The 13,201-nt window shown below is 40.7% G+C and overlaps 1 protein-coding gene across 7 annotated transcripts in view; it reads right to left on the bottom strand.

Annotated features, from left to right (window-relative positions):
- The window catches only part of TANC2 (tetratricopeptide repeat, ankyrin repeat and coiled-coil containing 2), an 848,255-nt gene that overhangs the window by 325,188 nt on the left and 509,866 nt on the right, over positions 1-13,201 (bottom strand). For all 7 annotated transcript variants that reach the window (XM_019523590.1, XM_019523591.1, XM_019523592.1 and 4 more), the window contains one exon: positions 1,373-1,636. In XM_019523590.1, coding sequence (XP_019379135.1) covers positions 1,373-1,636 — 264 coding nt within the window. The remainder of the gene's footprint in view (positions 1-1,372; positions 1,637-13,201) is intronic.

Below are 13,201 nucleotides of genomic sequence, written 5' to 3'. Positions count from 1 at the left end.
GGGGGGGTTAATGTCTGCAAGCAGCCTGAATGAATTCTTGTTCGACCAGCAGGTATTGACTTTGATAGAATTTACTTATGTAGTACGAAGAGCTTCTGAGCGGTCAGACTAGATCAGGGGTAAGCAAAATATGGGCTGCGGGCTGGACCCAGCCCACCAGGCCATTCTATCCGGCCCACGGGTAATTTAGAAAGTTAATTAAAAAAATTTAGGAAATATTTATCTGCTCCTGGCTGCCTGTCAAAGATGAGAGGAGCCAGGGGCAGTAGGACCCAGGGGGACCCGGCAGCAGAAGGCAGGACGCCAGCTTCATCCACACCAGCCATTTCCCTTCTTCCTGCCCCTGCTCTGCTCCAGCACCACGTGGCTCCCGGCTATATCACAAAGTTGTTCACTTTTTAGACTATAATTTGGTATTTTTCTTGTTCCAAGATGGCAAAACCCCTTGCTGAAAGGAGTACTTCTGGGGGCACAGGGAGGCACTTCTGGTGGCAAAAGTCAGGAGTTAGGGGGCGGGACTTCCAGTCCCAAGGTAGCAACCATGGGTCAGGGCACCTGTCAAGGGGTGGGGCTATCCATGCAGCCCTTGTCAGCTTGTCAAAACTCGGTAAGCATCCCTCCTCCCGAAATAATTGCCCACCGCTGGATTAGATGATGGTGGTGATCTCTCTGACTTAAAAATCTATGCACAGTACAATTCAACAATATGCGTAATCTTGCTAGTAGTTCTCGTTTTCACTGGATGCTCACTTACTTTGTTTAAATTAAATCTGGCTCTTTAACCTGGCTATGTGTTCCCCCTCACTCCAGCTAGGACAGGAGAGACTAACGTTTATAAAATGTATTGTGGTATTATGTTTTGCTTTCAAAATGCCAGAACCTATTATCTTTGTTCTCCAGACTCCTACATTTTAATCATGAACTGCAGAAAAGGCTTTTGACATTAATGCTGCTAATTAACTTAGATGCTAACTATGAGAGCTGAAACTTTCTATGCTTTGAAATTGTGTGTTACACTACATTAGAAGTGGGTCTGGTATTTATATTGTAATGTGATTTAATCCAAAGCAATACATATACATTTAAGCAATTTTTTTAACACTCCCCAAAGAAATGTAAAAAAGCAGGGGTCTTGTATTCATGAGGTAACCACTATACATAGAGGGAAATGTACTTTCTTGGTTGGTTTTTCTTTTACAATCCATTTCTGCCCCACAACATATCATTTATGTCCCATCCAGTGGCAGCTGGCCAAAGAAATGATTTTTATCATTTGCATGAAAAAACATGAAATAGGTAAATGGTAAGGCTGTACTAGTGGTTCATTTTACTTTGATCTTATCAAAATATTATTACAAATATTATTTCTTACCTGCTACTGAGTTTGGCCGTGGCATAAGGTAAAGTGGAATAGACTGTACAGATTGAGATAAAACTGTCTCTAAATTTCTTTCTGGGATTTTGTTCAAACTGTAGGTAGAGGCGGTCATATTTTCATCCACCCGGTATAAACAGGAGTCCATGCTGGATTTCTGAGACTGCCAAGGTTTCATGTTTCCTCCGGATCCTAATTCTTTGCTGCTCTCCCCTCCATATTTAGTGCGCTCCACATTTTCAGAATAGCTTGTCAAAGTAGCTTGAAGGAAACAATAAAAACAAAATGAATGAAAAAGAAAGAAATGGCTGCATGCATAATATATGTGGCAAGATAGGCAATGAAAATACCAAAAATAAATCATAATATTTTCCAGCATTCTCTCAGAAATGAGATTATAAAACCTTGCTTACTGAAAATGTCCTGCTTACTGCTTCAAAATGTTTAACTATGCTGTTCTGTCTCAACTACTATACAGCACATGCAGTTCTCAAAAGCTTTGAAGTGTGAGGTATATCAGCATATGTCCAAATACATGATCCCACAGTCTCTAAATAAAGGCGATTAAAAAAAAACCCCACAATGACAGTTTTTCTTCATTGTCTCCATGGTCTCCTAAATGCACTGCAGTCATAAACCTTATCAGTATAAAGTTTGTAAACTTTTTTTCAATAGTCAACAAAAATGTGCAATAAAATACAGGACTCAACTTGTCTTAGAACAGTCAATTCCTATTAATCAATTTAGTACACACATTTCGCTCCAATATCATACCTGATTTCTAGCACAGTTTCATACAGCTTCAGAAGTAATCCACAGATTTACTCTCATGCTACGTGATTATATCACAACTCTTAGTACAAAAGCTAAGTGATGTTCCTAGTTTGGCCTTTGCGGGCTGACAAGCAACAGGATCTACTACTAACCTTTACTGCTAATGTTCATAAAGGCTAGAGGCAGACATTGCATTTGTCCCTACACAAGTTGTGCCTGCATTTGTCCCAGAACAGAAATATCCCAGGATTGGCATGCACACACATCACCCTTCTAATCAGGGTTTAGTGACTAGCTGACTGCACAGCTAGTAACTGTTTAGGCACACTTTGCTAATGTCCCAGGATAAAATGTTAGTGCTTTTTATCCTATGAACCTTTTAAGGATCTTTCCTGGAACAATGGACATGGGCATCTTATCAACCGTACTCTGTCCGGGGACAAAATAGTTTATCCTGGGACAAATGTGATGTCTGTTTGTAGCCTTTTCTCTTCTGAATCCAGCCTTAGGTACTATTTTCATTTTGATATTATGGCAGCTATAATTTTGAGGGCCTTTTCTGACCTGTCTCATGTACTTATTCTGTCAAAGTATCAAGTGAATGGGCCAAATTTAGACCTAGTATACATTATTTCACTGAAGTCAATGGGGAAGGCAGCAGTTATTGTTAGTAAGAATGAACTATCCCTGTGTATCCAAACATTATCCTATCACCTGCTGAGAAGGGAAACCTCAGCCAAAGTTCACCATCTTCCCTTTCTATTTGAACTGTCCACATATGCACTACTGTTATGATCATAAACTTTCTTTTGCTGTCAGGTGTATCCTACATTTGTATATCTATCTACAAATATTATTTTCTAAACCATATCTCCACTGAAATTCTAATGTCTTCATTTTCACTGAATCACTGTAATTACCTCTCCAAGTCTAAATTCTATGCTAATTTGTCTAAAATGTAATAAGCCTTTGCCAGCTGTCCCTAGACAAAACAGTATGAATTCATCACTTCCTGTCTGCAATATAAAAATTGCATTCCTGTCATCCAAGGTACTCTATTATAATGTTCTCTTTTATGAAAGAGGCTTTTCCTTCTTGTACTCATAAAATACTATCTCGAGATACATGGTCTCATTAACAACAAGCTAGAGCAGGTTTTTTTTTAAATGGTAAAAACAAACCCCCAAAATGCCCAAAGATGGATATGCTTTTAGTTTAAAACTATTTCTTATGTAAATTTCAACTTAAGGCAAAATGTAGAAAAGCAATTCCATCTACAAAAGAACATATTTAATGTTTTTTGTAATAAAATATGAACAACAGATTCTTAAGTATTAGCATACAGTACCAAAATGATACTTCATGTAAATCTACTAACCTCAGTGGAAATATCCTGGGCTTATTCTGGCCCATTGGGTCTGGCAGACATTTAACATTTGTAGTTAAGTCAATATAATTAGAAGCAGATGCAAAAGTGCCGTGCATCATAATAAGAAAAAAAAAAAAAGAATGTTACAGAAATGAATGGAGCAATCAGGGCTCGTGGTAGAGGTGATATCTTTTATTAGACCAACAAGATTTTTTAAAATAATTTCTTTAGTTCATATTTAATTGGATTTCACGGAGGTGTCAATAGATGGAAAACTCCTCTGGGCAGGCAGTCCTTAGCTGGTAAGGAGTCTCTCAGCTCTCTTGTGAGGCTCTGTGATGATGCAAATGACCTTAAACAAAGGCAGGAGCTGTATTTCAGGTTTCAGGTGGTCAAAGTTCCTTCCTGCTTGGGTAATTATGAAGATTTCATTAAAAATATTGGCTAATATTTGGTATCTTCCTTGTCAGGTATCCAGGTATCCTTACGAGCTAAAAACTGCCTGTCCAGAGAAGTTTTCCATCTATTGACTGCTCTGTGAAATCCTATGAAATATGAACTTTCATTTTTACCCAGGAGAACTTTTACAATCTTTTCTCCAATGCCTGATGAAAGGTGTTTGTGTCCCAAAGCTTGCAATTAAAGAATTTTTTTTTGCAAAAATCTTGTTGGTCTAATATAAGATATCACCTCTACCACAAGCCCTGATTGTTTTTTCTTCTAAACCATTATGGCTACAACCTGGATGCCCGACAGAAATGAATAGGGCATTTTAGGGTAACTATTGTATACAGAAAAGGAAAAAGAAACACCTTCTCAGCAGACAATATGCCTGTTAGCATGAAAATAACTTCCCCCCACCTTGATTTTAGGTACTATTTTAGCTTTTGAGAGTTTCAAATTTTTTTAAACTAAAAGGAAACTTGCAATGAGACTGGCAAACAGCAATTCTACAGGTCTCACCTCCCCATGAATTGCTAAGAATAAAGACGCACAGCTATGCTTCCCTTTAACAAGAAAGGAATGAAGTCTCCTTAGTAAACACAAGTATATTGAAATGTAAACAAAAAAAAAATTCACAAAAAAGCATGGTTGGCTCAAAGATCCATTGGAGTATTTTGAGATGAAGGTGTTGCCTCCAAGCAGGGCGACACTGCCATGCAGACATCATTTTTGGTGGTCTTAGTGCTGGAAATGCCAGTTATACACTGGCAAGTATTATGCAATCAGGCAGGTCCTCTGGGCTTCCTAGGCAAGTGTTCTAGCTATTAATCCCAACCGGGAAAAATATGGGAAGGTCCCTTTCCTCTGTTCCCAAGTCTAAGTCCCCTTATGTATGGATTTTGGTTTACAATATCTTTGTGTCTTAGATGTACTACATATCTACAAGGGGCTTATGTACATGCCCAGCTACATATATGGCCAGTGCATGTGTACGTCCAATCTGCACGTGCATGTGGTTATCCCTGTGGGCAGGCTACACAGAAAGAAACAGATTGCTAACATGTCTGCAAGTGGCATTTTTGGGCACCTATACATATAATGGGGTGTAATCCTCATCAAATTAAAAAGGTTTATAAAATTAAAACTTTTTTATTTTGGAGTGTTGCTTTAGTGTTTGCACATATTACGTTTTTGAATTAATTAAGCTTTGGAGCGTTGCATCAGTGCTTGCATTGAGAGAGGTTTTCGAACCAATTAAGCCCAGTCCCCAGCCAGCGCTGCAGGAGAATGGTCTGCCTTAAGCCCTGCCATGCAACCATGGGAGCAGGGACCTGGCACATGGCACAAGAAAAAAAAAGTGGCAACAATTCAAAAGAGCAGCAATTTGAAGGGGTGACCTACAAAAAAGTTACAGTGCCATTTCTTGGACAAAGAAGCTGATTACAAGTCTTTGAGTGGCTTTGTGTTTGCATGCAATGAATCCATAGACATGGCGCTTTAATTTGTGGCAAGCCAAACTAAACTACTTCTGAGTAGTTTTACCTTAATGTGCCAGAAGGACTTCTAAAGTATCCGGAAAACCTGCTCGTGCAAACAGTCTTGTCATTGCAGTGCAAGAAAGGGCAAAAAATGCGGGGTGTATAAACGCCCTTTGACACTTAGATGACCAAAAATGTCATGTAGATGAACAACCCTGGATAGATGGCCAGGAAGGTAATGGAATGCATTCTTTAGCAACACTCAAGAGGCAAGGCTTTTTTTGTGATACCTTTTATTGGACCAACTGTATTGGTGGGGAGAGCTGTTGGACAAGCTTTTGGGAATCAGGTGACCAAACAGGAACAACATCACTCCAACACTACTAACTCTTCCTTAATGATTTAAGTCCAGGACTGAGATTCAAGCAACATGTGAGTTTTGATGTTAATTCTACTTTATGTTCCTGTATTTTAAACTTTCTCTCTGTAAAATGGGGTCAGTATTTTCTTACCTCACAGAGATGTTGTGAGAATTAGTTAATGTTTATAAAGCATTTAGAAGTTCAAAACCACTATATACAAGTGCTAAATGATAATATTTTCATGCTGGCATTTAAATATACATTTTCTGTTGGGAAAACAAATTTACAGAGTTAACATGAGAAAATGAGATAAAACGAGTAACAGATGTTAGCAGCCTCCCTACCCACCCCCCATAAAACTGTTTAATATTGAGAAATATGTTTTCAGCTGCTTCTTCTACAATCTCCATTTCAAAGTTTTAGTTTGCATTGCTGAGACACAGTACCACATATTTATGGCAATATCCATTCATATCAAATATCCATTTAACATATTTCCAACCAATCTTTGTGGAAATGCATCAAGACCCAAAAGAAATAATCTTCCACCCTGGCAAATTTATCAAAAATAGTGAAAATATTTTATAAATATGAACTAGCAAAATAAAATGAAAATGAGCCCTGAAGATCAACTTTCTAATGTTAATTCTTATTTTCTTGAAATGTAATTTTGACTGGTTTAAACTAAAACTATTTTATATGTAAACTTTTCATTGAATCAGATATTCAGGATTGTTCCCCATGGATTAATTTATGTTCTCAATGGCACTGGGTGATTTAAGTGCTACTCTGCAGAGTAGAATCAATGGCACTATGGGTTTAATGAGCTCCTTTAAATGAAAATAGTTTTGATTTTATTTAAGAGGCAAAACAAAGAGACTGCTAAAAATTACCAGCATGAACCAACATGTACTGCATGTCCCAGAGGAGACCTACAACATAAATAATGGTGCAACCAAAGAGCTGTGCCTCAGCCCCAGGCAACTGGAGCTGTGAAATTACCACCTCTCAATCACTATTTCAGACAACACATTTCTGTCTCAGAAAAGTCAGATCGTCTACGTCAAAGGAGTCTGTCTCAGTGTGACAGTAGATGGAGAAAAGTTAATAAGACTTGTGTACACAGGAAGTATGATGATAGCTTAGCTATACTGAGCTAAAGCAGGATGCATTTAAGCACACAGATGAACAACTGCAATGAAAAGAAAGCATGTGTGATGCAATTCTTCTTTCACAAACTTTATGGTCATATGCTAAGGCAGTCCAAAACCAGGCAGTCCAAAACCAGGTCTGTGTATGCCTCAGGAGACCGAGCTTTCCGCCTTCCTCCCCCCCACCCCCATCCCTTTCCACCCCGTCATCTTCATTTGTACGTGAAGGAGATTAATTGTGCTTTTGCAAGATTAAGCTCTACTGCAGTGACATAGGACCTTTGTACCCACTCATGTACAGTTTCTTTATATATAGTAATATACACACACTGAGACAGAAACATTTTGTTATCAAAATAGCATATTTGAGATATAAAATGACCCTCCAAATTATATAAAAATTTCCTTCTGGTACCATTACTTTGGTCATATTAAATATGATGGACTCATCCTGCCCATGTGGGAAATTTTTATGTTTGCATATGATAAAAATCCCATTTTTCAAGTTTTCCTTTTCTTTAAGAAGAACGCTGGATTATTTAATTCACACAGTGAAAAAAAATGCTTAGATCAGTTTTCATAGTTAAAACTTAGAATCTGTCAGTCATGAATTGATATGCAATGACCTCAAGCACTCCATAGATAAGTCACTGACTACACAGTTACACTGTGTCACCCATCCACAGGTCTGAAGGGGCAGAAGAATGAAGGCATTACAGAGTGGAGAGCCAGTTTCCCTGAGTGCAGCTTGTGGTTTCAATCCTTTTGGAAACAATGAGACATTGGAATCCAGTAATGTAATGGCCACTTTGACTGAGGGGCCAAACAACCTATTTCTTAACAAGAGTTCTGGGGGGAATGCTGAAGCAAAAGAGATACTGGAGCAAAGGATCTTAAGGGTTTCAGTTTTTAATTAAAACTTAAAGAGTGAACAAGGAGAAAAACAGGCTGTCCAAAGAAAATGAAGACAGACAATATTACTGAAGGGATGGGAGCCTTTTGACTTGGTCAAAGAATGTCAAGCAAAGAAGAGAGCCAAGGTCACAGTTAGCTTTTCTACATATTAAGGGCTTTCTTACATATTAATTTTAGGTGGCTCAGGGAGCTCTTAACCCCTGGAATGTCCACACCTTAAGACATTTAAACTACCTTTAAGCACCCGCTAGGCATCTTATATTTATGCCACTCTAAGGCAGGTTTCCCTCTAATCTGTGTTGCCCGGGTTGTATTCCACAAATAAGTGGCCACTCCTCAGAGATAAGCCAGTCAAGTTTCAGTCCTCCAGCATCCCAGGATGCAGTATCCCCCCCTCTCACCCTCCTGTTCTGTTTAGGCAACTCACAGCTGTAGCTCCTAGTCAGGCCCCTGCTCACCAGCCCTCTAGTGGCAAATCACAGCTGTGCAGATCAAAGATAGTCAGACATTTTTAGCCTGAACATGTAACTATTTTAAATTCAAACTAACACTAACATTGATCAACTTTTGAGCAGCTTAAAGTGCGACATGTAGCAAGGCCCTAACAAGGCCAATGACCTTGGAAGTTATGAATAAACTAGCCAATTGCCGGTCAAGAATGGCAGGGAGTGGGTAGGGGGTTGGGATGGAGTGCCACCACCTAACGCCCCTTGCTGCCGCTGGTCTGCCTCTTGCAGGGAGCGGGGTGGGGGAGCCGAGGCCAGTGCTTCTGGCCTTGGCTCCCCCACCCCGTCTGGTCCTCAGCACAGCTTTGGAATCATGGCAGTGCTCCCCCATGCTTGAGCACTCTGATTGGCTGTTTCCATCAGCCAATCAGAGTGTGAATAAAGCATTACAGATGGACAGACATACAGACAGGAAGATTTAGCCCTTTATAATATTAGAATATTCAACTAAGTAACTAAAAATATCCAGAAAACTCAAATCTTATCATACTATTTTTACCAATATAATAGAGATAAGGGAAGGATAAACCAAATGCTGGGGCTGACAAATTATTGCTTTATGTGAAAAACAGCCCAAAAATGAGATACTAGAAGTGTTCCTGCTACTTTATACTATAGGTATATCAAAACATCTAGAACCCATCTACACTGCTACTGCCTAACATGACACCCACAGCTTGTGAAAGTACATTTTTCTTTAGCTGACATATCCCCATGTGGAAGATCCAGCAAACTTTTGGGTGCTGTAAAACATTAATAAATAATAATACAGCATATGGAAAACTGAAGACTACATCTTCAGGATCAAAACACTTTTAGGTCTTGCAATTCTCTCTCTCAACTTTCTTGGGAGATTTGCCATAGCTCTTTCAAAAAGCCATTAAGAGTGTCCTTCATGCAAAGTATAACAGCAGCAGCAGTCTGAAAGCAGCAGCACTGGGCTTGTCAGGGAAAATATGGACTTTGATGCTGGAAAAGGACATACTTCTGAACTGTGTTTTATGCTTATTTCTAATTTCCTTCGCCATCAACTAAGGGCTCACCAATATGTCTACATCAACTTTTCAGTTTCACACTTTGGCCTGTTTTTCTGCCCTAGCAAAACATTTTATTTAGAATTATTTCATCGTAAGAAAAAAGTATTTTTCTTTCATAGAAACAAATTAATAGTATTATTATATCACACGAACAGTACATTTAGACCAGTATCCAGTCTGTGGCAGTGGTCAGAATCACATCTTTCAAAGGAATTCCCATGCAATTATGTGATATCCTGTGTCTGAGAGAATTTCTTCCTAATCCTCATCAATTAAAAACTGGTTTATGTCCTAAAATCTAAGGTCTTAAACTGCTCTCTCCAAACTCATACAATGTTTTGGAATTTGCCCCAAATTCTCTTTTAGCCAAAGAGCATTCCTGGAAAATTTTGGCTCCAATGTAAACAATACAAAAAGTTTTGAGCATATGGAAATAAAGAGGAATAATGCAAAGTGATTTTCAGTAACTATAACTGGCATCAGCAGCATGAGATTTAGAATATGTCTAGACTACAAGAAAACCTTTTCGCTATTTTTTACAGAGATAACTACCTCAAGGTGCCTAACTATGTAATCTGAATTTAAATTAAGTGTTAAAACCTTTAAACACCAAACTCACTAAATAGCACTAAATAGACACTGTTTGTGCTACACTGTACAGCTACTCCTGGCTTAACATTTTAGTTATGTTCCTGAAAAATGGGACTAAGTGAAACGATGTTAAGCAACTCCAATTACGTCACAGTAGCTATCTACTAGTAGTCAGCAGCCAAACAACATTATAACCAAACATTGCGCGATTTTAAACAAGTATGTTTTCTCAGGGACAACACGTAGAGGGTGCACACACGTGCATGTGCACCCCCTAGAAAAAGGCGTCGCTGACACCGTCAGTGGCACCTGCGGGTGGCTGCCACTTGCCACACAGCTGCCAACAGCGTCTGCGGGTGGTCCACGATTGCTGGTGGCTGCCGCCAACACTGCTGGCAGTGCCTGTGGGTGGTCACTGACCTCTGGTGGGCACTTGCCACCCCCCCGGCTGCCGACAATGCCAGGGGCATCTGCAGGAGCTCCTGCTTACTCCCACTGCGCTCCCACTGCCATGCTCCCGCCACTGTCGTGGCCCCCCAGCCTCTGGGGGCATGTGTCGTTCATGTGTTCTCTAATAGATCGGCGACGTAATAACAAAACAACGTTAACCGGGATGACATTAAGTGAGGAGTACCTGTATTAGCTGACACGATCTAAAATACACCTAAAAAGTATTCTGTGAAGCAACCACACAAGAATTCATGTAAATATGCACCACACATCATTCTTGAGAATTAGGCTACCATATATAGAAACCAGGTAGGCAGGATTCACTTCAGCCTGATGAACTCCTCTGCCCTTTGGCAGCTTTGTGCAGGAGTACGATGCAGTCAAAAGAAACACCCCTCTGAACAGTAATGGCCTCCAACCAGAACCTTGTAGAGCTTTCAGAAGAAGAGAATTACTATAGCTAGACAACACATATGAGCAGAAGCAAAGGCTTCTTTCTGATAAATACAGATTTTAAGCCAATAGTATTCAAGGCTGGAGAAGTCAAAGTCCACATAATTGTGTGCTTAATTTTCCCTAGAACAGTTGAAGCAATGGTCTCATTTGCAAAAATGGGGAGGGGGGGATCATTGGCTAATAGCAAACAAACAAGAGAGATAGGGAATTTAAACAATCAAGCTAATTTCAGTTTCAAACCTCAAAGAGCACTTATAAATGACAGCTAATACTCAAAAGGACTTCAAATATATTGAACAGTACCTTGAAAGCCGCCTCATCCTGACCCTTTATTCTTTCTGCTCTAAATTTAATTCCCTAATCAATCGGCAAATGAGCAGAATGAAGAAGGAAGTTAATGTATCAGCGACACTGGAGATTCACGCCTGATATTCATTCTGGAAATGTAAGGCCTAGATAAAACAGCATTACTGCACAGAAAGCAAGCCACACCCAGGCTTGTAGAACAGATTACCTAATGTAAATACCGTGATCATGAGATCAAACAGACCAGTTTCTACTTCAGCTTATCACTGGCAGAAGCAACGCTGGGCAAACGTTTAATATATTCTGTCTGTCATGTCTAATATTACGTATTTTAAATAAGCCTATTATCATAAATCCAAATCTCATGCAGAGGTCAGTAATACTGATGACTGAAAGGGGCTGAAGATAAAAAAGAAACTGTCCTAAAATATTATTTAAATGTGTCGCTAATAGAAGCAATCAAACTTGAGCAGTTCTCTGGAATTAAGTAATTTAGCAGTGACTCACCAAAATTATCCAGGACACAGATTGTGTTGCACTTGGAGATGTGCATATATACCATCTGTCATTCTTCTACTTCCTTTGCCTGAAACCACACCCTGCATTAGCTACTAGCAGGATAATTTACTGGGGAATTTGCTTCCCAACATGAGAGCAGACATCATCCCAGAAGGACGGCTGTAGCCTTCATAGCCATCCAGTCATGTAACTCTGATTAAGCCCTTCCATCAAGTTTTGCTCCTTTATTATTTCAGATTATTTCTTAAAATGAAAGCTGAGATTCTCAGCTAACCACATGCCTCAACAGCTAGGAACTTAAGGAAAATGCCATGTATGGCAGTGTCCATAATAAAAATCTTTGGAGTTGCCAACAGTCTCCCTCTGGCTATGATTGGCCCGGTCTGTCCAGTTTATTGCTGCATACATGTTCTCTTCTCTCTACGGTTTCTGCCACTTGTCACACTGGCCTGTGCACTGGGCATAAACTTCCTTGTCATTGCAGCAGACACCTCAGTACTGTAACAAGTGGTGGGCGACTGGCACATCAGCCCACTTAGTGTACAAGCAGAATAGCTACCACTGCTGCCAGCCCAGCCACTGTAGCTGGCTGGGCCAGCCCTGGCTGTTACGCCTCTGAGGCACCCTACCCTCTTCTTTCAGCCATGGACTTCAAGCAATCATTTCCCTTCTACAGTAATTCCCTCAGCTTTTTCTTCTTGTCATTTTAAGGGCCACAGTCTGTTGTTTTCTCTCACGTCAACGCCTGAAGCACGAAGCATCAGGGCCAGATTAACGCATGGGCAAACTAGACACGTGCCTGGGTCCCTGAGCTGCAGGGAAGCCCAGTCCTTCCCTCTGCGGTGGCAGCACAAATGGGTCTGTCCGCCTCCCTCCCCTTCCCTTCCCCTCTGCTGGCCTCACTGCCATGGCAGATGCTTCCTAGCAGCAGCTCCAAGCCCTGCTCCCCACAAGTGGCAGTGCGGACATAGGGAGGTGGGTCTAGACTGGCCTGGGGCCCATGAGTTTGTTTGCCTAAAGGGTTAATCTGGCCCTGCAAAGCATGTGTTTGCTTTGGCCACAGTCTAGCCCTATAGCAGTGGCAGCAGCATGGCAGCTCTAGCCCCAATTCCAGGGCCTGGTCAGAACTGTCACTGTGCTACTTAGGGTGACCACCCATCCCTGTCCCTAATTGGGCAGGACAGTACTGGAATGGGAATATCAAATCCAGGTACCAGGCTGCGTGACTCCAGGACAGCATTTGTCCTGGATTCACAGTATCATGGAGGGATTGGGAAATGGCAGGTTTCCTTTTGCAGGCAGGCAGCATTCCAGTCTGCAACAGCCTGCATGGGGCTGCCAGGAGTGGGACGCAGCAGGTGCCATATGCATGTGGGCGTGTGCACACATGTATGTGGCCAGGTATACAGTGAGGCAGCATGGAGAAAAGCTCCCTGCAGGTAAGTCTATGGGGGGGGGGATAGAAGTG

The sequence above is a fragment of the Gavialis gangeticus genome, unplaced genomic scaffold (genome assembly GCF_001723915.1).
Source record: "Gavialis gangeticus isolate Ggan-Ray unplaced genomic scaffold, GavGan_comp1, whole genome shotgun sequence".
NCBI classification, from domain to species: domain Eukaryota; kingdom Metazoa; phylum Chordata; order Crocodylia; family Gavialidae; genus Gavialis; species Gavialis gangeticus.
The sequence above is the reverse complement of the archived record's forward strand: the minus strand, read 5'-3'. Positions and strand labels throughout refer to the sequence as shown.